Here is a 25,952-nt window from a genome sequence, read left to right as displayed (position 1 = left end):
CAAGTATCTTTTCTGACCACAACGCTATGAGACTACATATCAATTACAAGAAAAAATCTGTAAAAACTACAAACACGTGGAGGCTAAACAATACACTACTTAATAACCAAGAGATCACTGAAGAAATCAAAGAGGAAATGAAAAAATACCTAGAAACAAATGACAATGAAAACACGACTACCCAAAACCTATGGGATGCAGCAAAAGGAGTTCTAAGAGGGAAGTTTACAGCAATACAATCCTACCTTAAGAAACAAGAAACATCCCAAATAAACAACCTAACCTTACACCTAAAGCAATTAGAGAAAGAAGAACAAAAAAAACCCCTAAGTTAGCAGAAGGAAAGAAATCATAAAGATCAGAAATAAGTGAAAAAGAAATGAAGCAAACAATAGCAAAGATCAATAAAAACTAAAAGCTGGTTCTTTGAGAAGATAAACAAAATTGATAAACCATTAGCCAGACTCATCAAGAAAAAAGGGAGAAGACACAGAGCAATAGAATTAGAAATGAAAAAGGAGAAGTAACAACCAACACTGCAGAAATACAAAGGATCACGAGAGATTACTACAGGCAACTATATGCCAATAAAATGGACAACCTGGAAGAAATGGACAAATTCTTAGAAATGCACAACCTTCCCAGACTGAAACAGGAAGAAATAGAAAATATGAACAGATCAATCACAAGCACTGAAATTGAAACTGTGATTAAAAATCTTCCAACAAACAAAAGCCCAGGACCAGATGGCTTCACAGGCGAATTCTATCAAACATTTAGAGAAGAGCTAACACCTATTCTTCTCAAACTCTTCCAAAATATAGCAGAGGGAGGAACACTCCCAAACTCATTCTACGAGGCCACCATCACCCTGTACCAAAACCACACAAAGATGTCACAAAGAAAGAAAACTACAGGCCAATATCACTGAAGAACATAGATGCAAAAATCCTCAACAAAATACTAGCAAACAGAATCCAACAGCACATTAAAAGGATCGTACACCATGATCAAGTGGGGTTTATCCCAGGAATACAAGGATTCTTCAATATACACAAATCAATCAATGTGATACACCATATTAACAAACTGAAGTAGAAAAACCATATGATCATCTCAGTAGATGCAAAAAATCTTTCAACAAAATTCAATGCCCATTTATGATTAAAACCCTCCAGAAAGTAGGCATAGAGGGAACTTAGCTCAACATAATAAAGGCCATATATGACAAACCCACAGCCAACATCATCCTCAATGGTGAAAAACTGAAACCATTTCCACTAAGGTCAGGAAAAGACAAGGTTGCCCACTCTCACCACTATTATTCAACACAGTTTTGGAAGTTTTAGCCACAGCAATCGGAGAAGAAAAAGAAATAAAAGGAATCCAAATTGGAAAAGAAGAAGTTAAGCTGTCACTGTTTGCAGATGGCATGATACTATACACAGAGAATCCTAAAGAAGCTACCAGAAAACTTCTAGAGCTAATCAAAGAATTTGGTAAAGTAGCAGGATACAAAATTAATGCACAGAAGTCTCTAGCATTCCTATACACTAATGATGAAAAATCTGAAAGTGAAAATAAGAAAACAATCCCATTTACTGCTGCAACAAAAAGAATAAAATACCTAGGAATAAACCTACCTAAGGAGACAAAAGACCTGTATGCAGAAAATTATAAGACACTGATGAAAGAAATTAAAGATGATACAAATAGATGGAGAGATATACCATGTTCTTGGATGGGAAGAATCAACATTGTGAAATGACTATACTACACAAAGCAATCTACAGATTAATTGCAATCCCTATCAAACTACCACTGGCATTTTTCACAGAACTAGAACAAACAATTTCACAATTTGTATGGAAACACAAAAGACCCCAAATAGCCAAAGCAATATTGAGAAAGAAAAACAAAGCTGGATGAATCAGGCTCCCAGACTTCAGACTATACTACAAAGCTACAGTAATCAAGACAGTATGACACTGGCACAAAAAACAGAAATATAGATCAATGGAACAGGATAGAAAGCCCAGAGATAAACCCATGCACATATGGTCACCTTATCTTTGATAAAGGAGGCAAGAATATACAATGGAGAAAAGACAGCCTCTTCAAGAAGTGGTGCTGGGAAAACTGGACAGCTACATGTAAAAAAATGAGATTAGAATATTCCCTAACACCATACACAAAAATAATCTCAAAATGGATTAAAGACCTAAATATAAGGTCAGACACTATCAAACTCTTAGAGGAAAACGTAGGCAGAACACTCTATGACATAATTCCAGCAAGATCCTTTTTGACCCACCTCCTAGAGAAATGGAAATAAAAACAAAAATAAACAAATGGGACCTAATGAAACGTAAAAGCTTTTGCACAGCAAAGGAAACTATAAACAAGAAGAAAAGACAACCCTCAGGATGGGAGAGAATATTTGCAAATGAAGCAACTGACAAAGGATTAATCTCCAAAATTTACAAGCAGCTCATGCAGCTCAATATCAAAAAAAACAAAGATCCCAGTCCAAAAATGGGCAGAAGACCTAAACAGACCTTTCTCCAAAGAAGATATACAGACTGCCGACAAACACATGAAAGAATGATCAACATCACTAATCATTAGAGAAATGCAAATCAAAACTACAATGAGTGATCACCTCACACCAGTCAGAATGGCCATGATCTAAAAATCTACAAACAATAAATGCTGGAGAGGGTGTGGAGAAAAGGGAATCCTCTTGCACTGTTGGTGGGAATGTAAATTGATACAGCCACTATGGAGAACAGTATGGAGGTTCCTTAAAAAACTAAAAATAGAACTACCATATGACCCAGCAATCCCACTACTAGGCATATACCCTGAGAAAACCATCATTCAAAAAGAGTCATGTACCACAATGTTCATTGCAGCTCTATTTACAATAGCCATGGAAACAACCTAAGTGTCCATCAGCAGATGAATGGATAATGAAGATGTGGCACATATATATATACAATGGAATATTACTCAGCCATAAAAAGAAATGAAATTGAGTTTTTTGTACTCAGGTGGATGGACCTAGAGTCTGTCATACAGAGCGAAGTAAGTCATAAAGAGAAAAACAAATACCGTATGCTAACACATATATATGGAATCAAAAAAAAAAAAAAAAAAAGGTCATGAAGAACCTAGGGGCAAGATGGGAATAAAAACTCAGACCTACTAGAGAATGGACTTGAGGACAAGGGACGGGGGAAGTGTAAGCTAGGACGAAGTGAGAGAGAAGCATTGACATATATACACTACCAAATGTAAAATAGATAGCTAGTGGGAAGCAGCCGCATAGCACAGGGAGATCAGCTCGGTGCTTTGTGACCACCTAGAGGGGTGGCATAGGGAGGGTGGGAGGACGGGAGACGCAACAGGGAAGAGATATGGGAGCATATGTGTATGTATAACTGATTCACTTTGTATACAGCAGAAACTACCACACCATTGTAAAGCAATTATAGTCCAATAAAGATGTTTAAAAAAAAAGAGTAAATTCTAACACTTAAAATAAAAGCTAGCTCAAGCCAAAATTGTATGGACGGTGAGAGGCAGCATCCCCTGGGGCACAGTTGGGTACCCAAGCCTTGCTGGCTGTGGGGGGCTGGGAACAGCTGCAGTGCTGGGGTCTCTTCACTCTGAGGGGCTTCATGTTCCGTGCACCTTGTCCCCCTCTTGGAGACACCATGGTGGCCACACCCTCCTGGAGCTCTGCCCCCAAACACACCCTGCACTGCCCCTCCCCCAGTCCTCTAACTGCCACTGAGCTTACCCAGCTGCACCCCTAACGACGGGTGTGCACGTGCACACGCGTGTCTGTCCCATGTGGGTGATCTGTGGGGCCAGGGTTTTCGGATTCTGCCCGTGTGCACAGTGCAGCACATTATTCTGTCCAACGCACTAGACCACATGCAGTGCAACTGGATTCTAGACACAGCGAGTACTTTTACGAACAACAAAGTTTCATTAGTTTATCTGGGGCTGAGGGGACTCAGGCCTCTGGACCTGGCACATCTGCTACCTGTCCACAGGCCACCTCTCCGACACACAGACACACCTCCTTCCGCCTCCTGAATCTTTCCATGGAGCCATCCTGGGGTTGGAATGGTCACCCTGGCAAAGAAATTATAGCCACTGACGAGCTGCCTGTTACAGTTCAAAGGAAAGTGGTTTTTTTTACTGTCCAGTCTATGAGGGGAGGTGGTGAGAGAGAGAGAGAAGGAAGGAAGGAAGGGAGGGAGGGAGGGAGGGAGGGGAGGGCGAGAGAGGGAAGGGAGACATTGATACAGAAGACTGCACTGTTGTTTCAGCAGGTGCACTGGGGAGGTATATTTCTCAGCAAGTCTGAGGCCCCCCAGTTGACTCAAGTATCAATACAGTTGTGTCCCCTTATCCACAAGGGGTATGTTCCTAGACCCCCGGCAGACGCCTGAAACATTGGCTAGTATTGAATCCTAAAGATATAGATATATGTTATGCATTTTTCCTATCTAGACATACCTATGACAAACTTTAATTTATAAATTAGGCACAGTAAGAGATTAACAACAATAATAAAATAGAACAATGATGACAATATACTGTAATAAAATTATGTGAATGTGGTCTCTCTTTCTCAAAATATCTTATACAAATTCAATGCCTTTTCCATCTTAACTTGAGCTCATCGCGCACTGTGGCCAGAAGTATTGCAGTGTGAGGTGTAATAGGAAAACTAGCATGAATTCCCTTTTCCCTTCTTCACAATTTCATGGATGGAAGATTCATTCTGACCGGAGATCTTAGCAACTTTATCATACAATTTTTTTTTCTTCCCTTATTAAGTCAAGAACTTTCACCTTTTCACTTACAGGAAGCACTTTCTGGCTTCTCTTTGGTAGATCTGAATTGCTATCCGAATTGCCAGCATCACTACTCTTATGCTTTGGGGTAGTTATTAAGAAAAATCAGGGTCACTTGAACACAAGCACTGTGACACTGTGACTGTGGGTCGGACAATCGAGATGGCTACCAAGTGACGACCAGATGGGACAGGCTGGACAGAAGGATGATTCATGTCCCGGGCAGGATGGAGCTGACGGTATGAGATTTCACGTTACTCAGAATGGCATGTGATTTAAAACACATGAGTTGTTTATTTCAGGAATCTTCCACTTAATATTTTTGGACCTCGTTTGATCACAGATTAGCTGAAACTGCAGAAAGCAAATGCTCAGGTAGGGGGGGACAACTGTATACACACGTGTCATCATCCCACCACCCAGATGGGCTGGAGCTCAGAGTACAGAGCGGAATGCATACAGAGACAACTGGGGCAAACTACACACCTTCATGTCCTCATGTGGGGCATCAACAGTGCCCACCTTGTAGGGTCGTTGTGAGAATTCAGTGAAGTAATCCAGGCCACTCCCTCAGGGCAGCCCCTCACTCAGCGGGTGCCTCCTTCTCGCTTTCCCTCTCTTCTTCCCTTTCTTCCTTCCTCCCCTCTCTCCTTCTTCCTTCTGCCCTTCCCTCCTAATACTATACTTTGAGAGACTTTGAAGAATAGAAGGTTTTTGATTTGACCATTGCCTGAACGCAGAACTTGAGATGGGAAGAGACATAAATGCCGACTCAGGCTGAGATGGGCGACTGCAGCCCTGGTGATTCCATCTTCTGTAAAGACAGTGCTGGCATCTGAGCATCACCTGGTTCTGGAGAAAAAACCAAATGTGGCTGGTGGGGTTGGAGATGCTTCCCAGGTGGGGACGTCTTGCTGCAAAACCTGGGGCAAACAGACAGTTCGGACAGGATGCTCTTTACACGTCTCCAGGCACTGCAGTTCTGTGACGCAAATGGGATCCTGTTCTTTAGTCCTGTTGAAATATTTAAACATCTTGATTCTGCCATCAATTTATTAGCTCTGTCTCCCAATTTTGCAGTTCCTATAGATGTGATAAGCGAGCTTCCTGTCTCTTGGTCCAATCCATGCTTTCCTGCTGGTGATGAGCGGGGGCAGGGCGGCCACTGCGCCCAGAGGTCTGGGGGGCCCTGGTCTGCCTCCTGCACAGTCTGTGTCTGCTCCTGCCATGGCCACCGTCTGGGGTCCCCGCTGGTGGCCGGCCCATGGTGGCCTCCGAGGCTGTGCAGCCCCGGGTAAGGAGGGCCACTGAGTGACTTGGGTTTTGTGCCAACCCACACTTCCTCCCTCCCTGCCCCTAGGCTGCTCCCTCCCTGCTAGGGCGGCTGGGACGCCTTCCTGCTTAACCCACCAGCTGTCCATAAACAGTGACCACTGGGGGCCACAAGCCGCCAGCCCCCAGGGCGGGTGAGCAGAGCGGTGTCCTTGCAAGGATGGTCCTATGAGACAACGAAGAATGTACCTGGTCTTTACCCCCGTTCCTGGCACAGAGCTTCAGAAAGGTGTGAAAACTGCTGAGTGAAAGGAGCCCTTTTGGCCACACCTGAGTTGATGCCAACAAGGCAATGCAGAGTGGGCCTGAGATGCTTTCAAAGGAGGGGTGGCCCACCCTGTGACTAGAGGGTTGGCACTTTCAGCCTCATGCCCCCCACCTGAGGAAGGGCAGGGGGCGGGCGACTGAGTTCATGCACACAGCCAGTGATTGAAGCGCTCGTGCCTGCATCACGACACCGGATGTAAACTCTGCAGAATGGGGCTGGGGATCTTCCAGGCGGGATCGCATATCCGTGTAAAGGGAGGGGCTGGCAGGTGCACACTGCGACTCCACGGGGACGGCAGCTCCTGTGCTCAGGCCCCTCCTGGACCTCACCCCCTGCTTCTATTCCCTTTGGCTGTTCCTGAGCTGTACCCTTTACAACAAAACCGTCACCCTAAGCATAGCGCTCTCCTGAGTTCTGTGAGTCATTCTAGAGAATCATCAAACCTGCAGAGCGGTCATGGGAACCCCTGAATTTACAGCCAAGTGAGCCAGAAGTGGGCACGGCCAGGGGACTCCACTTTCCACTGACATCTAAAGTGTGGGGGGTCTTGTTGGGACTGAGCCCTTGACCTGGGGGTCTGCACTCACTCCAGGGGTTCGGGCCAGAGCAGTGCTGTCAGGAGGAGCGGCAGCTCAGTTTGTATCAACCCTGTGCAGCGGTGTGGCCCTCGTCAGCCAGGGCAGCCGGCACGGCTCCCGGGCGCCACCGTTCCCTCATCGGTGACCCCAGTGACCCCGGCTTGGCTGTAGGGCTCAGCTAATCTCCCTGCCCTGGAAGAGCTCCCGAGGGGCACACTTGTAGGATGGACACAGGCCCCCCACGGCCCCAGGCTCACCTATGTGAGAGAGGGGCAGAGAGTAATAACTAATCAACCTACTAAGTGTGCAGCTAGGTGGGGTATTCAGAGATGTTACCTGACTAGGAAGTTTAACACAAAAAAACCCAGATGCGGGTGGGATAGGGGCCATCATGGGGGCAGGCGGGACCCTGGGGGTCAGGGCTGCCTCCAGAAAAGGGTGCCTGGGAGCACATCCCAGAGAGTGAAAGAGGCCCGTGCACATGTGGAGAAGGGGACCAGGGCTCTGCTGTGCAAAGGCCCTACAGAGCATCCAGAATGTTCCAGAGACAGCCAAAAGGAGGCCACGTGGCTGGAGCACCTGAGTGCTCACAGGGGCAGTGCTCACAGGTCCCTGGGGTCTCCTGGGCCACGGTGTGGGGGGGGACACGGCTTGTTACCCGAGTGAAGTGGGGAGACCCGGAAGGTTAGGCGTGGTGTGTCCTACGGTCCCCGCTGCCCCAACCCCTGACTCGGCCCTCTGCCCCTTGGACTGCTCGGCCAGCGACGCCCCCAGGCGTGAGGTCCAGGGCCGGCTCGGGCAGCTGACGTGGGGTCCCTACCGTGGCCTGCGTCTGGAGCACGTGGTTATTCATCCTCAAGCCTCCGGGGGGCTGAGGTTCGCCAGCCCACATCTTCCCAAACGTTTCTTGGACATGAAACGATTCCTGAATGCCTGTTTCCTTGGTGTGCTTTTCCAGCTCCTTCATTATTCTAGGCGGCACACAAGATGCTGCTGCTGCCTGCGGGGAAGGACGGAGTTGACAGGTGCAGCGCATGCACAGAGACCCCGCGTCCCCTGCAGAGGCTCTCGGGGCTGTTAGTACCGTGCATTCCCCTTGCTGCTTTACAGACGCTCTGACCTGCTGACATCACAAGCTTCACGCAGGTTTGCACATGAGGCTGCGCCCGTTGGTCCCTGCTTGTCACCCAGTTTGTGCATTTGACTTTGGACGTGTCCCCAAGGCTGTATTTTAGGGGCTCTGTTACCAGACTCTGAGCGATGAAAAGTCCAGCTGAGAGGTATTCTCGTCATATTCCCTCAGGCATATTCCCGCAGGCAGAAGAGCCAGGAAGACAGCCCGAGACTCTGACGAAATCTTAACTGACTCTGAAAATGAGCTGAAGTTTTCAAAGCAAATGGTGGATGCCAAAAAATAGCAGCATATATCAGACAAATTCAGGGAAAGAAAGGCTATTGGACCAAAGAGAGGTCTGAAAAGACATCTCAGAGATCCAAGAAATTAGAAATAAAAAAGGGAAAAAACCCACTTCAGAAATGAAGAATAAACCAGAAGTTGCACAAACTTGAGTAGAATAAATGCCACACAGGTAACGCCTTAAGACTAACAGAAGCTGAGGAGAGGAAAATCAAAAAACAACAAGAAAATACATAAGAAGGATGCAAAACAAAGCGACACAGCAGAAGAAAAGAGAAGAACCAAACAGCATACTTGGAGCTGCCGACGTGGAAACTCAAAGCAATGAAACAGAACGAATACTAAAATGTAATTCAAAAAAATACCTTTATATAGAAAAGATGCACCCCTACACTTTGAAAAGGTGCACATCATACCTGGGACAATTACCCAAGAATCACCAAGATAGAGACATACTGTGTCATTTAAAGGCTAAAATTAAAAACTAAGATGGATTGAAACACATCAACGATGTGTCAATCTAGGGATTCATAATAAATTTGTCATCATTGGACGATGCTCTTGCTAGAGAGCTGACACAGTATTTTGAAAATCAGTATGAAAGTAGTTAAGGTAATAAATGCAAATGAAATAATATAATTAAAATATTAGCATGAAAAAGTCCTTCTAGAAATAGAGGATCTGCACAAGTCACCTGCTCACATCACAAAAGACAGACTACCAGACATCACATGCCTCTCGATAGAAGGAACTTAACACTACCGTGAAGAATCCTTCCCCAGATAGTAATCAAACTTGAACTGATACAGCCTCCTGATCTGACTACAGAGTTACAGAACTTACTAGGGCCGGGAGAACCAGTCAAAGCACACCATGGAGATTCAGTGCTACCAGTGGGTCAAGGTCCAGACTATGGGAAACTCCACAGTTGAGAAGAAATTCTGGTTTCTTTAAACACAAACGAAAAAAAAAGCTGGGGCAGAAGGAAGGAAACTTACAGATTAAAATAGATTTAGGAGAGAGCCACAGAGGGCTATACGTACAAACTTAATTTAGATCTTGATTTGAAAAATAAAATTGTAAAATAAAATAAAACAGTCAAGGAAATCTGAACAATGTCTGGCAGGCTCTTTGATAATAGAGAGGAGTTATTATTTGTTGTTTATTTTTTAGGTGTGACTATGGTTGCATTAAAAAAATCCTTATTGTTTAGTCATGTGCTCTGATATATTTACAAATGAAATTTATATGACAGCTGGGGTTTGTTTCAAAATCATCTGAGTTGAGGGGGCAGGAGAACTAAAGATGAACACTGGCCTCGAGATAGTTGCTGAAGCTGGGAAATGTGTACCTGGGGGTTAAATATCCTGTTCCATTTTTTATATTGAATTTTTTCATATTAAAAAGTTAAAAGGGACTTCTCTGGTGGTCTGCTGCAGAGGGCCCGGGCTTGATCCCTGGTCGGGGAACTAAGAACCCACGAGCCATGCAGTGTGGCCAAAAAAAAAAAAAGTTAAAAATGGGCAAATCAACTCTGATCTCTTCATTGGGCACATTGAGCCATTTCCACTGTGTTGGGCCTTTTCCAGCACCATGTCTGACAGTGGAATGAACTCATAGCCGCTCTCTGTCTCCCCTCCCACCGTATGAAGATCTCTTTGCCTTACTAGAAGTCATCTTAGCTGGGCCTTTTGCATTTGCCTGAGCTGCCTCTTCCCTCGGCGCTCATTTCTCCGTGGCCTCTCCCTGCGCTGACAGCAAATCTCTCACCGTCCTCCATCCTCTTCAGGACCAGCCTCCGTCCCCATAACTGGGGCAGCAAACATCGAGCTGAGCATGCTTTCCGGCAGAAGGCGTCTCAAGATTGGACAGAGCTAAACCATTAATTACCACAAATAGAGGCCAAATACGTGGAGATACGACGGAAGACTCTCAGCTGACTGCACAGTTATACCCCCAAGGGGCTGTACAGAATGGGCCAAGATTCTTGACAACCAGTCTTGGGAAGAGGATGGTGGGTCGATGTGAGATGTACTCCCCGCCTGGCGATGTCTCTCTGTGTCCCTGCGATGAGGTGCAACAAACCTCTGGCAGACCATAATCACAAAATAAATAGGGATTAACTCGATCACACAGAAGGATTGCTGAAGACAGACCTGCCATCTGCAAGGAGGCACATCTCCTCCAGTGCCCACTTCCTAGAGTCCTCTGCTCCCTTGAGAAATCTGTCAAAAACCTACTTAATATTTAAGACTCAACTGACACGTCACCTCCCTGATTGCCTGATGTCCCCATGGCCTTGTCGAAGTCCCCGAACTGCTTTATCACGGATACAGCACTGGCTGGGATGCAATAGCTCCAGTGTTGATGGGAATCTCAGAGACCTGACCCCTGGGCCGTCCCTGCCCACGGCAGGAACTCAAATCAGACAGCAGCTACGGCTCCAAACATGCAGAGACCCAGGCTTGTCCACCCGGAGACCCTAAGGAGAAGCCAGGGGTTCATGTTTTATAATCCTTTTGTGGAGAGAAAATAAATGCCAGGTAATATTTATGCTTCAGTCTGAAAGGACAACTTAAAATACCATGACAAATGACTGTGCACACAGTCTTCTCATGGACAGGTATCAATGAGGCGTCCATCCCAGGTAGGATGTCCTGATGACACAGGGCACAGACTCCGTACGGTTTACAAAACCGCAGGTTTCTATAGAAACTAAAATCATGAACTATGTACAGAGACTCACTTACAAGGCAAGTGGATGTTAATAATTCATTTTCCATGCATGTCCAAGGCCACAAAGAGATGCACACTGCCCCATCTTATGAAGAAATCCAGACTCCGGCACCAGCACTGGACTGTAGATCATTCTCTTGTTATCTTGGGACATATCAAAGATGTAATTTTTTTTTTTTCCGGTACGCGGGCCTCTCATTGTTGTGGCCTCTCCCATTGCGGAGCACAGGCTTCAGACGCGCAGGCTCAGTGGCCATGGCTCACGGGCCCAGCCGCTCCGCGGCATGTGGGATCTTCCCAGACCGGGGCAAGAACCCGCGTCCCCCGCAACGGCAGGCGGACTCTCAGCCGCTGCGCCACCAGGGAAGCCCCCAAAGATGTAATTTTATAGCAATCTTAATTGGGATGCACACACTTCCTAGCATCACCTTATAGCATTTCAGAGGAGCCGTGCTCTTACTTTCTCAATAGGTAATTTGTCTGGGATTCTGGAAATCATGTATATGGAAATGAAAGAGCTCGTCTCATAGGTCACGTGAGGACAGGTGCAGCATGCTGGCCCCTCCTTGCTGCCCACACTCACTGACCATCCTTTGCCTTTGCACCTTTGCACCTTGGGTGGCAGCAGCAGCAGCTGTCTATGAACAGAGGGTTTCCTTTCCTCTGTCACAGCTGACTCTAGGTGTGTGGGCTTGATCTGGGGACAGGCTCAGGGGTGACGGCTACAAAACCTCCAGACACTCAAACCAGACACTACAAAACCTCCAGATTGTTTGGTCTTGTCCTGTCTTTTGGATGGCGGTATCCGTTTTTTGTCCTAGACAGATGCCCCCTGCCCCAGGGGGCCCCCAGGTGGGATGCAGAATTGCAGGTGGATGGATCATAGCCTCACAGCTCTGTGAGGGCACCTCGGTGTCACAGATGGGCGTGGGGGCTGGGGACTACTTCCTCAGGCTGCCCCCAAATCCTTAAAGATGCAGCCTGGTCCAGGGGACACGCTTTCAGTGTGACTTGGTCACCTTGGTTTGTCAAGAGGGGAGTAATGGAGGGCGTATTTGGGGAAAGCAGAAAAGGGCCACAAGGTCACTTCTTGCTAATTCCATGCTCTTGTGTCTCCAGCCGTGGCTGTATGTGACTCCATGGAAGCACCTACTGTAGAAGGTCAGCTTTACCACTTACATCCAAGGCCATCAGCGGGGCTTCCCCAAAGTTTACGCGCTACCACAATAAACAATGTTCCAAACCAAGAGATTTCTTTAGTCACTTACCGTAAAAGGCTCCTGTACCAAATGGCCTAGAAACATAAACACATTTCCAAAGCCGTGGGGCTGATGATATTGAAAAACTCAAAAAAGTAACTGCACCCTGTCACACTACAGAAAACCACTAGTTTAGCAGGAATACCCTGGCTCAGCAACTGGCAGAAACTGGCACACCGTGAGGGGGCTGGAAGCCATACGTCCCACTGACAGTTTCTTTACTAACGGGTTTTGTAAAGAGTGATAATTTCACTCCGGCTTTTAAACCAAATGACATACTTTTGCTGAATCCTTCAAATAATTCAACTCAATGATTTGAAATAAATTCTAAATTCTTTAAGTAGACAACACATTTGAAAAGCAGGTCTGAACCAAAAACCACCTACACGTCAGAAACCAGCCGAACCCCTGGGCACTGCACACAGCGGGGAGACGCAAACCATCAATTTTCCGGTCCCGGGGGAGACACACCATCGTGCATCACAAACACATTCCATTAAACAGTAAATAACACGCTATCTGAAACCGCGCTTACCAGGCAGTTGAAGATACTTGGGGAATTTGAAAGCTTGTCATTGTGACATATTTCCCTTCCCAGGGAACTTTAGGAAAAGTTATCATTTGGACCTGAATCATACGCACAGCTGATTTAACCCCACCTGTGTAAGAATGTTCAAAATGTACATGAACCGGGCCAGGGTGTGGAAAAGACGCAGGGAGCACAGAGCTGCGTCCAGAATGTGCCCTGTAGCTTAGAGGCCAGGATGCGGCCGCTGAAGAGTCATAATTTGCAGAAGCATTTAAGTGCTTTTGGTGTGGAAAATTACACTATGTACACGAAAGGGAAGGCCAAAAGGGACTGATTGTGGCAGGTCCTCTGGAGCCTGGCCTCTTACTAGTTAGGCAGCGTCTCCTAAATACAAGTGCCCAGAAGCAGCTGGAAGCTTGAGGAGTCCTTGGGCTTGCTGACAACAACCTTCCCCAAAAGGACAAAAGTGCCAAGACGATGCTGGTGTCCATGCACCCGAGTGAAGAGCTCCGAGCAAGGGGCACGCAGGCCCAGGCTGGGAGGAAGCTTTGGAAGAAGCCACACGAGGGCGAGGCTTCCCCTAGAGTGGGCGCAGTGTGCAAAGCGGCTCAGAAGTGAATGACCAGGACTCACGGAACATTCCAGACCCTGAGTGCAGATCCCCAACTTCCGCTGAAACCTTTTCCTCCTGGATCTCGGTGGCAGAACAGAGTGACCCAGGGACCGAGGCCTGAACCATGGCGGGAGCCAGGTGCCTGGGCACCTGAGGGCCGAGGGGGCTTGGAATCATATGATGGCCGAAAGCTTCATGCAAACACCCGTGTTGGTTTCAGAGTCAGTGCTGAGTCACGGAAGAAGTCTTTCAGGTGATGAAAACCGAGACTAATGCTTTGACATTATTTCAATGCCAAGTGTTCAGAGTTTGGGGCCAGTCGCACGGGAAAACGAATAAAACTGGGTGATACAGGCAGACATCCCCACTCCTTTGGAGCTAGCTGAGACCTCCCTCCTGCACGAGTTCAAAACGCATCCAGTAATGGCCAGGGTGCTGCTTCTCTCGTGCCTCAGGAAGCTCATCTTGTTTTTAAAATTATATACATTTTTCCAAAGATCACAGAGACTGGCTTAGCTGACAACCAGGGTGTGAACATAACAATAAAGAGATGACGCTTGATTTCCTTTCCTGGAGCCCTTGGGCCCCAATGAAGACACTTGGTGTCCATCCTCTGCGGCCCACGCAAGTGTCCTTTGACCCCAAAAGTGACTGTCTAAGCAGAGGATATGGGGGAGCAGAAAAACAGAGGCCTGGGCGATTGGGTGGGAGGTACCTTGCTCCAGCACCACAGGGAGCCCCCGGTCCCGCCAAACTGCTGCCCCTGGTCTCCTTCACCCGCAGAAGGAGACCCCACCCTCCACCCAGACTGCCTTCCTGTCTTGGGAAGGACACTGCTTACCCTTCCCTGCATTGTTTCCAGAAAGTTCTGTGGTGTCTGCTTGGTACCAGTTAAAATGACAATATACCTGGGCCCTGGTCAGCGAAACAGTTTTGTGAGGGGTGCACAGTGGAAAAAGGCCAAAGGTGTTGAAATAAAAGGAATAATGTACCCACTTAGGACTAATTCTGTAGGCTTGTGTCTCCACAGGCACCCTGACCCCTGGCTGCCAGCCCTGCCTCCACTTCCTCTCTCCCTTCCTCTCCCACCGTCTTTCACCAGGAAGCCACAGGGCAAGGGTGGAAGAGGTGAGAACGGGCACAGGTTCTGAGTCAAGACTGCATTTTCCTCCATCACTGCGAACATTTGTTACTGCAAAAGTACTTCTTCTAAGGCACATTTTTTTAAAGAGAAAATACGCACAGTGCAAACATCCTGACAGCTGCTCAGGGATTCCTGCCGCAGGCTTGGGGTGTCCCATGATGGGGGCTGATAAATGGGCACCCGGTACAGGACTGAAGGCACTGCTAGGCTGGGATGAGGGCCATTCCCGCCGGGACATCGGAACCACGCTCGCTCAGGAAGTGGCCTCGTGGGTCCTTTTTTAGATTCGCTTTCATCCTTCCCTGCCTCGTGCCTCCCACCTCCCCCTTCTGGGAACTTGGACGCACAGACCCCGAATTTTACCCCTTTACGTAGAACTCAGTAGGAAAGGGACCACAGACCGGCCCTTCCGGGAGGGCCAAAGCGGGAACCACCATACCCCGCCCCCGGCTTGAAAGGAAGGGGCGGAGTTCCCTCCCTCCTGTGCTGTGGCCACAGGTAAACCGTAACAAGCAAACGTGGATGGAGAACGTATTCTCCTGGGGCCACAGGAAGTCACACGGGCAACATCTCACTAGGGCATCACCCACTTTGCAGATGAGAAGTCTGATGTGGGAGTGAAATTACTTTGCCCAAAGTCACTAAGTAAGCCAGACACGGAGCTGGACCTCCAGCCCGGGGCTGACAGACGCATAACCCACTGCCCACCCAGCGCCACCTTCACCTCCGTGCTCTGTCCACTCCTCAGGGCCCCCAGAGCAAGGCTAGGGGTGAACGTGGCCCCGGGGAGGCCAGGGGAGGGGAGAGGACATCCAGTGTAGACCCGGGGCCCCCAGAGCACGTTCTGCTAAGACAGACCTGGGACCTCCCGCCCTCTGTTTAGGGGCTGGACCCATTCCTGGATCAGTCAATAGAGTCACAGTGATCCCTCCTCTTTCTCCACCACCTAGTCATCCCTCAAGAAAGATGCGCAGGAAAGCATGTGGCCACCTACCGATTCCTCTTGGTTCTCACGTGTGGGTCTTCCCTGCCGTCTTCGGAACTGGATCCATCACCGGGCTTGGCTGAAAGAAAGCCAAGGTCACCTGTTAACACGGAGCCTGTGGCTTTGACAAACTGTTGGGAAGCATCACTTTCGAGCAGACTCATCTTGAAATTAAGAAAACAGACTTCCCTTAAAGATGGACCTCAAATCCCGTAACGACGCTCTTAGGGTGCACCCCTTTCATATTTCAGCAGAAGAGAAATCTGATGTGCTTTGGTGCAGAGAAGTCATCTCTAGCTGCTGGCTGTGTAGAGGCTGCTGGACCTTCCAGAAGGGCTGGAGGAGGAAGGGGCGTCCCCACCCCTCACAGGACTTAGGCCCTGGACCAGCTCTGCTAGCCACGCTGCCTTCACGCCCTTGTGCTTGAACCACAGACCCGGACTCCCCGCTTTGTCTCCTGCAATGAACAACCCGATTTCTCCTGCATGCGGCGTGCCCACCGCTGCTGTCTACAAGTCTGTTTTCTAAAAGCTAAATTGATTTTGAAGTCGGGTCCCCTACTTACATCCTGAAGAGGTTGGCCCTATAAATGTTAGATGAGCTTTCGGAATGAAAAAGTAAAAAGGTGCTTTGGTGTTTCATATCTGTCTCCAAAAGGAAAGAGGAAAAATGAGTATAAAGATGGTTCTAGAGCATCATTGTTTCGGTGCTGACAGGCTGAATGAGGTCCAAACACTCCCTGGCATCACAACGGCCTCCTTGCCTGCTTTGTATTCTGTGTCTGTCATCCCCAAGAAAGCACTTTCTCATAACCACGTCCTGTGTGGGCACAGGGGCAAGGTTCTGGGCTCTGCAGTGCGTGACCCATGTCCTCACCCGCTGCCCCCGTCCCCCAGGACTGCTTGAACCCACGTCCTTCCTGAGGACGCTCTGTAATGAGCTCATAATGAATGTGAAGCTTATGGGAAAAAATATGAATTTCCACGACTGCAAAGCCCTCCACACCTTTTCTTTCTATAAAACCTGACGATTCTCCATTCGCGCGGTTTGAAATCCCAGCAGTGCCCCCCTGCTCCGGCTCCAACCCCCACCTACTCTCCGGTTCGCTTTCGGTGCATATCGTGGGGCTGCAGCGAGCTGAGAGGGTTGGGTTCTGGTGGCCTCTTCCCACCGACGGCCCGCCCACAGCGGGTCCTGCCTGGTACAGCATTGTGGGACCAGTGAGCGCTCCCTCGGCGAGAGCCCAAGCCCAGGTGGGCCTTTCAGGGCTCTCCAGTGGGGCTCTCCCCACCTTGGCTCCAGTGACACGTGGGGCTGGATGATGGGGCGTCTCGTGCACCGTAGGGTATTGGGCAGCATCCCTGGTCTCTGACCCCCAGACACCCGGCACCCCTCCCAGTACCGGCAACCACAGATGTCTCCAGTAGTTGCCAAGTGTCCCCCAAGGGACAGAGCCTCGCCCCACCCCCTGCCCCGATGAGAACCAGTGGTCTAGAGAGAGACCTTTGCGGTGACCGAGCTGACGGCAGGGGAGGGGCTTTCTTCTTCACTCCCATGCTCTCCCCCCACGCGCCCATACATGGCGCCGACAGTCAATCCCCTCTCTGCTGTGACCCCAGAAGGCACACTTACCTCCCCGGCTCCTGCCCGGCTCTCCACCTCCGTGTCCCACGGGCCCCTCATCTCAGCACATTCCACCTGGATCTACCCTCGCCCCCACTCTCCCGTCTCAGCCTCCAGTCCGCTGACACCCCTCCACGTAGGAGCTGCGACTCTCCCTTACGATGCCCCTCCTGGCCCCCACTGGCTCTGGCTGGCTTTTGAAGAAGGAGTGGGTTGTGTTTGCTTGTCCTTCAGGCGGATACGCAGAGACATCATCATCAAGACATTTACTAAGGTGTAGACGAGGCAGCCCTTCCCCACACCCCGCACAGGACACACTCGGGAAGACCAAAGGCAAGCCAGGAAAACTGAAGAAATACTGTTTTTACGTGAGGTCACACAATTATAAAGATGTTGGTTATTTTCTAGGGTGTTTTTGTTCATTTTGAAGAATTCTATCACGAGTGAAGTTTCCTGATCAAGATTCAAAATTCAGAAGTCATAAAGGAAAACACAAATTTACTGCCTTTAAAAATATAAGACCAAAGGAATGTCAGGAAAAACGGTGGAATAGGGGACTCTCGGGTCCGTCCCTCCACCAAAACAGCTGCTGAACTGGAAAAGTGACTGGAGTCAAGTATTTGAGAACTCTGGAAGCTTCAACATCAAGGGCAGTGCTGGCTGCGGGGAGAGGCTGATGTCCTTCAGCTGACCTCAGAGATAATGGAACAGAAACTTCAGTTTGGGGACTGAAAGTGACAAGGAATACACACATAAAAACTAGTTGTAGGGACTTCCCTGGTGGTCCAGGGTCTGAGACTCTGCACTCCCGATGCAGGGGGTCCAGATTTGATCCCGGATCAGGGAACTAGAGCCCGCATGCCGCAACTAAGACCCAGTGCAGCCGAATAAATAAATAAATATTTTCACAAACTAGTTTGGAAAAGTCACAAATGGGCGGCTCCAACCCTCAACAAGCAGGAATCAGAAACCCTTGAGGAGTAGGAGAACCACGTTGCCAGTGTTGCCACGTCGTCACACTCAGAAAGTCCAGATCTCGACCAAAACTACAAAGCATACAAAGAAATAAGAAAGAAAGTACGGTCCATTCACATGAAAAAAAAAAGAATTTGACAGCAACCGTCTCTGAAAAAGCCCAAGTACCAAAATTCACTCAAAATGGCTGAAAGAGCTAAACTTAAGAGCTAGACCTATGCAAATCTCAGACAAAAACGTAGGGGCTAAGAGCCATGATGCTGGGCTCGAGAATGGTCTCTTAGAGATGGCACCAAAACACTGGCAATAAAAGAAAACAATAGATCAACTGGACTTAATAAAAAATTTTAAACTTCTTGCATAAAAGAACACTATCAACAGAGTGAAAAAGCAAACCACAGAATGGGAACCACATTTGCAAATTAAATATCTGATAAGGGATTCATGATATATATAAAACCCCTACAACTCAGCCACAACAACTAAAACAACAACAGCCCAGTTACAAACGGGCGAAGACTTAAATGGACCTTTCTCCAAAGAAGACATGCAGAAAGCCCATGAAAAGGTGCTCAGCACGGAGTCATTAGGGAAATGGAAACCAAAACCGCAATGAGGTACCACTTCACACACTCTGATGGTAATAAAATAATAAGAAGAAGAATTTTAAAAAGGAAGACAAGTGTTGGCAAATAATATGGAGAAGGACGTGGAACCCGTGGGCACTAATGGTGGGAATGAAAGATGGGGCAGCTGCTGTGGTAAAAGGTTTGACCGCTACTCTAAGAGTTCAACATAGAATTACCATGTGAGCCAGAAATTCTACTCCTAGGTATGCACCAAAAAGAACTGAAAACAAGGATTCAAACAGATATTTGTATGCCAACGTTCATAGCAGCATTATTCACAACAGCAAACAAGTGGAAACAACCCGAGAGTCCATCAGCAGGTGAACCAATAAGCAATGTGTGGTTTACCCTACAATGGAATACTACTCAGCTGTGAAAAGGAATGAAGCATTGACACGTGCTATAACATGGATGGGCCTTGAAAACGTTATGCTAAGTGAAATAAACCAGACACAAGTGGACAAATACTGCATGATTCCACTGACATGAGGCATACAGAACAGGCTAATCTATAGACATGGGAAGTAGAATAGAGGTTACCAGGGGAATTATCAATAAACGGTTACAGGGTTTCTGTTTTGGGGGAGGAAAAAGATGGGAAATAATGGTGATGGTTACATAATACTGTGAAGGTATTACTGATAAATGCCTCTGAACTGTGCACTTAAAAATGGTTAAAAAGGCAAACTTCATGATATGCATTTTACCACAGTAAGAAAAAAATTCAAGATCAGTTCGTTTTATGGAAAAAGAAATCAAAAGAAAAATATTGGAATCACACTGTAGACAAAATATTGATCTCCTTGATTTACAGGACTCTGTATAATTCAATACGGAAGACAAACACACACTTCACAGGAATACAGAACAACACAAATGGCCAATCAACCAGTTGAAAGGTTCAATTTCACTCACAATTAAAGAAATGCCAACTGACACAATGAATGGGTCTAAAAACTTAAGATTGGATGATGTACAGTGCTTATGAGAACAGGCAGAGTCTACTAGTGGGCATGTGAACTGGGTGATCTTTTAGGAGGACGATTTAGCAAAATATCTGTCAAAGTAAAATGCATGTACCCTTTGACCTGGCAATTCCAGTAATATGAATTTATACAAGAAAAGTACTCGTAAAAATGCTCCTAAGATAAATATATGTGTACAAAGGTGTTCATATCAGCATTCTGTGTGTGCATGAACAAACAGATGACCTACAAGTCCACCAACTGGAAAGAGTCATGGGTATCCAGCTGAGAGAGAGGGCAGAGAGAGAAAGAAAGAGAAGAGAGATGGGCTATGGGGGGAGCGGGGCTCAGAACACGGGGAGCCGGAAAGATACCCACAACGGTGAAAAGCAGAAAGTGCAACATGTCAATTCCTCAGCTGTCCTACTAAAAATATATTCAATACATACTCACAGACATCTACCTATTTTCAAAATGTATTGTCTTATGCCTTTAACCGGCAAGGAAAGGCATGTACATTTTTTAAAAAAAGGCACTGAGCGGGCTTCCCTGGTGGCGCAGTGGTTGAGAGTCCGCCTGCCGATGCAGGGGACACGGGTTCGTGCCCTGGTCTGGGAGGATCCCACGTGCCACGGAGCGGCTGGGCCCATGAGCCATGGCCGCTGCGCATCCGGAGCCTGTGCTCCGCAACAGGAGAGGCCACAACAGTGAGAGGCCCGCGTACGGCAAAAAAAAAACAAACAAAAAAAACAGGCACTGAGCATACAGTGAGGCTGGAGCAGGTGGTCAAAGTTCTTCTGAGTCTGTGAGTCAAATGTCTTCCTTTGGGCAAGTGGAGGTGATGACCCCTATTATGTTCGGTCCCTTCTCTCAGAAGGGAAGGCACAATGTCTGGTTAAACTTGCTGGAGAACTGCAGGAGCGGATTTGTTGGGGGAGGGCATGTTTGCATTCAGAGGAGAACCCTGGTATGCGGCATACACCTGTGCCCCAGGCAGATGCAACTTGGAAGAGTCCAGGGCTGTAGTTGCCCCCAGGGACCTAGGAACAGTGGCGCTCCGGCCTGTGAACTGCGTGAGTCCAAAGTTCACTCCTTAATGGCAGGTGCTGGTCACCAAGGCTGGGGTCACGTCCATCACCTGAGCGGGCTTCGCTCCTCTGCTTCCAGACTCACTAGCTTTTTCCAGGGGAGCCGTACGCCCTTAACACAGATGAGCTTCCACCTTAACACACGTGAGCAAAGCACGTGACCTGAGATCTTCGGGAAGTTCTAGGGGCGTCTGCAAACATCTGGCTGAAAAGACTGACAGCGGGTCAAATAGCCTTGATATTCAAGAAATGCACAGTCTGCTCAGCAGAACAAGACCTCAAAGTTTCTCCACCCCTGGAAATGCTCACAGCCCACAAGGAGTGCTGGCCCGAGATGGGGTTGTCATAGCAGTGGGATGGCCCCTCCGGCCGAAGTTCGGTCCTTTCACCGGGGTGTCTGCAAACAAGGCAGTTTGGGAAGCTAGCAGACAAAATGATGCAGTGCTTCCGTCCTGGTCTGTGCGAGTCATCGACCCCTCGTGGGTCGCCTGCCCAGTGAGGCAGCGCTGAGCTGAAACCTTCGTCAGCTCCTGAGACTGTGACCTGGGAACCCTGCCGAGAGAACGTGTGCTCTGCCCACCTGGCACGTTTGGGGAAAATGGCCCCGGGTGGAAACCTGGCTGGGCCGTCCCAGCTCCACCGGCACAACGGCTGCCCTCATTCCCGGGCCAGGAGGGCGGGGCAGCTTGAAGCACTAAGTTCTGGGGAAACTGCTTTGAAATGCTGTCCCTGTCTCACCTGTTTAGCAGTCCTGGGTCTTGAAGGCACAGAGACAGGACATAACCCCTTTACCAGTACTAATTCAGGGTGGGATCCAGAAACCTGCATGAGCCCTGGGCCTGCCCGTCCAGCAAACTGAAGGCGAGTGTTACAGAGCATCGTAAAGACCCCGCGGCGCCTGCACGTCCGGCTCCTCCCTTTGCCCATCACAGGCTGCCTGGTAAATTCTGTCAATAAGCGATTCTCTGGAGGGATGACCTGTCTCCACTCACCTCCCTTACTCGCGGTCCTGTTACAGGGGCTGATCACTGTGGGCACCATTAACGAGCCACCTGCGTCATTCATTGTGCAAAGAGGAGGCGCAGGCCAGGCTGCCAGGTGGCGTCGGGCTGTGGACGGAACACAGGTCCCAGGTGATGGTCAGGGCTCCTCCCAAACAGCCAGGGCAGATGACTTGTGCATGGGGAGAGCCCCTCTCATCCACCTGAGTCCTCGCGGATGGACAACGAGGCACCTGTTTGCCACTTTGGAGAACACCCAGCATCTGCGTTTTCAGCAGTCCTGGGTCTTCTGGAGTACCGGGCACCTGGTCCCACTGTCACTGTCCCTGGGCAAACAGTGCTCGGGAACGTGACCCGTTCACAAGTCCTAGCTGGGATTACTCACAGGGACGGTTTCATGTCCTCCTTGGTGAAATGCATGTCATTGTCAATGTACATTTGTCTTGAATATAAACGACTGAAATGTTTACAGAGCAACTGAAGCCAAGTGACTTCCTGCCACGTGGAAGCGCCAGGCTCCCCGCACCTGACTGTCCTGTGTCAGGCGCAGGGAGCAAAACGATTTCCAGAAGCTCCTTTTTATCGTATGCTCGTAAGATGCCCGGCGAGGCCGCCCCTCCTTAGATCTGGAGTCAGACCCTCCGGGGTGCAAACCCTGGTCCCCCACTGGATAGAAGTGTGACCTTGAGCACGTCAGTTGGTCTCCTTTCTTTAATTCCCTGTTCTGTAAAACAGGTATAAAGATGATGGATTGCAGAATAATGGCCTCCAAGGATGTCCACAACCTGATCCCTGGACCTGTGAATACATTAGGCTGCGAGGCGATGGGGATGAAGGTTCCTAACCGGTCGACCTTGAGACGGGCGGTGAGCCTAAGCCATCCAGAAGGGCCCAGTGTCATCACAAGGACCCTGAACAGTGGAAGAGGGAGGCGGAAGACTCAGCCAGAGAAAAGGGCTGAAGGTGCATTGCTGCTGCTTTGGAGCGGGTGGGCAGGGCCATGGAGCCCAGGAAACCAGGTGGCCTCTTGAAGCTGGAAGAGCCAGGGGAACGAGTTCTCTCCTAGTGCCTCCGGAAAGAATGCAGGTCCAACAACAGCAGTGAGACGTAAGTTGGGCTTCTGAGCTCCAGGACTGGAAGGTAATACATTGGTGTTGGTTTACGCCACTGAGTTTGTGATGATGTGTTACAGCAGCAAAAGGAAGCTGACATAGATGGTGCCCACCTCCTGCGGCTGCGGTGAGCATGAGGAAACAAGCGCCCCTTTTCCCTGCAGGTTCCCTCCCCGCTCCCCCCTCAGCACTTCTCGCCCCCCCCAATGCTCCCCGCCCCCCGCCACAGCCCCGCTTCCTGTCCTCCTCATCCACTGGGAGGCACCCGAGGGAGACGAAAGGCAGGAGAGAGGGGCTGGGAGACACTCCTAATCTCTGTCCCCGCCTCCTGTCTCCCCCACCCCAGAGGATGGGCCCACAGGCGGTTCATCTGATCGCCCTCTGATACACCCCACCGGACTCCACCAAACCCTCCCAGCAGAAGGGACGGAACCCCGCTGTGGACGGTGCAGGGGACCAGGCAGCAGGTGCCTCAGCCAGACTGCGGAAGATTTCTACCTCGGACAAAAAAAGAGGTCGCCTGCCATTGCAGTCAACGAAGAATGTTTGTTTGACCGCTGACAAGCCATGAGCCACAGCAGCTGTCCTGATGGTGGGCCCTGAGGGGACTTCAGGACGGAGAAAAGCAGGATACCGGCCCTAGATAGTTGAGATGCATATCTAAGGAATGATTTCAATGAGCCCAGACTCTGGGATCTTCCCACAGAAAAGCACCGGAATCATTAACTTAAGATGTCTGGTTTTTATGATTAGCTGTAATCTTTGATGTTCCATTAAATGTGTGTGTCGTTTTTGTTTTTCCTCAACAAAACCTCCTACATACCCTGGCTCCTTCCCTGGCCTCTTTGGAGCAGATCCTCAGAGCCATCTGAGAGGCTGTCCCCCTGGCTTTCAGTCCTCAGTAGGTCCCCGAATAAAACGTTAACTCACAACTTTCAGTTTTCCTTCAGTCTACACTACCCATCACTCAGAAGAGAGGTCTTTGGTGCTGCAGGTAAATACAGTGGAAGAACTGAGCCGCTAAGAGATCTGAGAAACGCTGAAGCTGGCGGAAGAACACACATGGGTCTGGTACCCTCCACGCTGCAGAGCCTGTAGCAGCCCCGAGAGCATCAGGACAGAGAACGGATGCGGGGTGAAGGCGGTACTTCTCGTTTCACGTTAGCTCAACGGGCCCTTATTCCCAACTAACAGTGTGTCTGCTAGAGACCTAAAAAGTCTGGATGTGCTGCAAGATAATTAGGAAATAATTCAGGCCTTCACCTCTCAGCAATGAAAACAGAATGGAGAAAAAGGCGACTTTTCCCTTAGTTGCTGAACGATGAACCGCTTAGCACTTTTGGCATCCCTGTATCCTTTCCCCGTAGTTGTCTGACACTCTTAGCTCCCCCTTCCACAGCTGACATTCCTAGTACACACACACACACACACACACACACACACACACATGCCCCTTCAAACCTACTAGCTGTTAAACGTGGCAGTGATTTTGTCAAATTCATTTATTTCATTTGTCTATTGAAAAATAATCAATATCAACTGGAATGTTTAATGCTTCCATTTCAGGAGAGAAACAGGCTTTAATACTCAAATCTATAATGACTCATAGTTGAACGAAATGTGAAAAACAAAATTCTACACTGAGAACAATCTCTTCTAGAGCTGGTTCTTATAAAAATTAGGGTCAAATCATTGGGTGAATCATGATGGATGACCAGCCAGGGAGAAACGCCCCTTGCTGGTGGCCTGAGGTCACCCACTCTGCCTGCTCTTTGCTAATTAGTCCTCCAGAAATACTTCCTGTCCTCTTTCGCAGCAAACAGAACAATTGAGGGGAGTGGCTCTCAGGAAATTAGAAGTAATGCATTTAAATGCCAATTCTACTCTGCAACGGCAAGTTGAGAATTGAGGTCATTTGCATATCTTTAAGATTCAGGTTAAAATACACTGGTTTAAGGCAGTGTCTTCCTCTTCTTATAAGGGTAAGTAAGGTTACAGCTCATTTTGTAACTGCTTGTAAGTTTACAATCGCACATCTATCGAGATAGAGTAGTTAAGGGGCCGCCATTATAAAGGCGGCACACAAAATGACTTGATACGTTAAATCTATGAGAATCAGGTATTTCCGGTTGTGTCTGTTAGATTTAAGGTTCCATTCTCCACCTTTTTAAGTGTAAAATGAGATTCAGGTCAGCAGAGTGAAGTGGAGCCATGATCTATGATCCAGATAATTGAATTAATTATACAAGGAGGCCATTGGACCAACATCTAAGCCAGCAGAAGCCGCAAGGTTACAAATCGATGGAAACGCTAAGGAGGACCAGGCTCGGCAGCTGGCCGGGCTTTACCTGCCGCCCGCCAGGTGATTTCCTTTCTGTGCTTCTGCACCCTCACCAGGTCAGCCTCCCAGGCTCTAACCACGTCCAGCCTGGTGCTGCGGGATTGGAATCGACTTTTGCTCAAATGAACTCTTCGCGTTTCTGACATGCCTGTTACTCTTTTAACACTGTCTTCCACGTACAGTCCTCACAAGCCTCGAAAGGGCAGAAGACTCAGTGGGGGACTCTGCAGACCCCTCTCTGCTCTCGCAGCCCTGACTCGACTGGGTCCAGAGGAGAGAAACAGGCCAACAACTGTATACTGACCGCTAATGAGTGCCTTCCTTTCTCATTCCTTCCAGGCCTTGGGGAAGAAAAAGAAACAGCACCCAATTATCTCCAAGAATGACAGCTGAAGAAAGGAGCAAGGAATCTGCCTGCCTTGTTTGCGTCTACCAAGAAAATAAGCATCATGGCTATGACAAACTGCACCCAGGGCTTCCCTG

The 25,952-nt window shown here is 48.5% G+C and overlaps 1 protein-coding gene across 1 annotated transcript in view; it reads right to left on the bottom strand.

Annotated features, from left to right (window-relative positions):
- Positions 1 to 25,952, bottom strand: part of TCERG1L (transcription elongation regulator 1 like) — a gene marked incomplete at both ends in the record, with an annotated part of 194,151 nt that overhangs the window by 25,754 nt on the left and 142,445 nt on the right. Inside the window, one exon of the mRNA XM_082854101.1 lies at positions 15,745 to 15,814. Coding sequence (XP_082710227.1) covers positions 15,745 to 15,814 — 70 coding nt within the window. The remainder of the gene's footprint in view (positions 1 to 15,744; positions 15,815 to 25,952) is intronic.

Source organism: Leucopleurus acutus (genome assembly GCF_964270905.1).
Source record: "Leucopleurus acutus genome assembly, chromosome: 14".
Taxonomy (NCBI): domain Eukaryota; kingdom Metazoa; phylum Chordata; class Mammalia; order Artiodactyla; family Delphinidae; genus Leucopleurus; species Leucopleurus acutus.
Note: the sequence above shows the minus strand (reverse complement) of the source record. Positions and strands in the feature narration are given on the sequence as shown.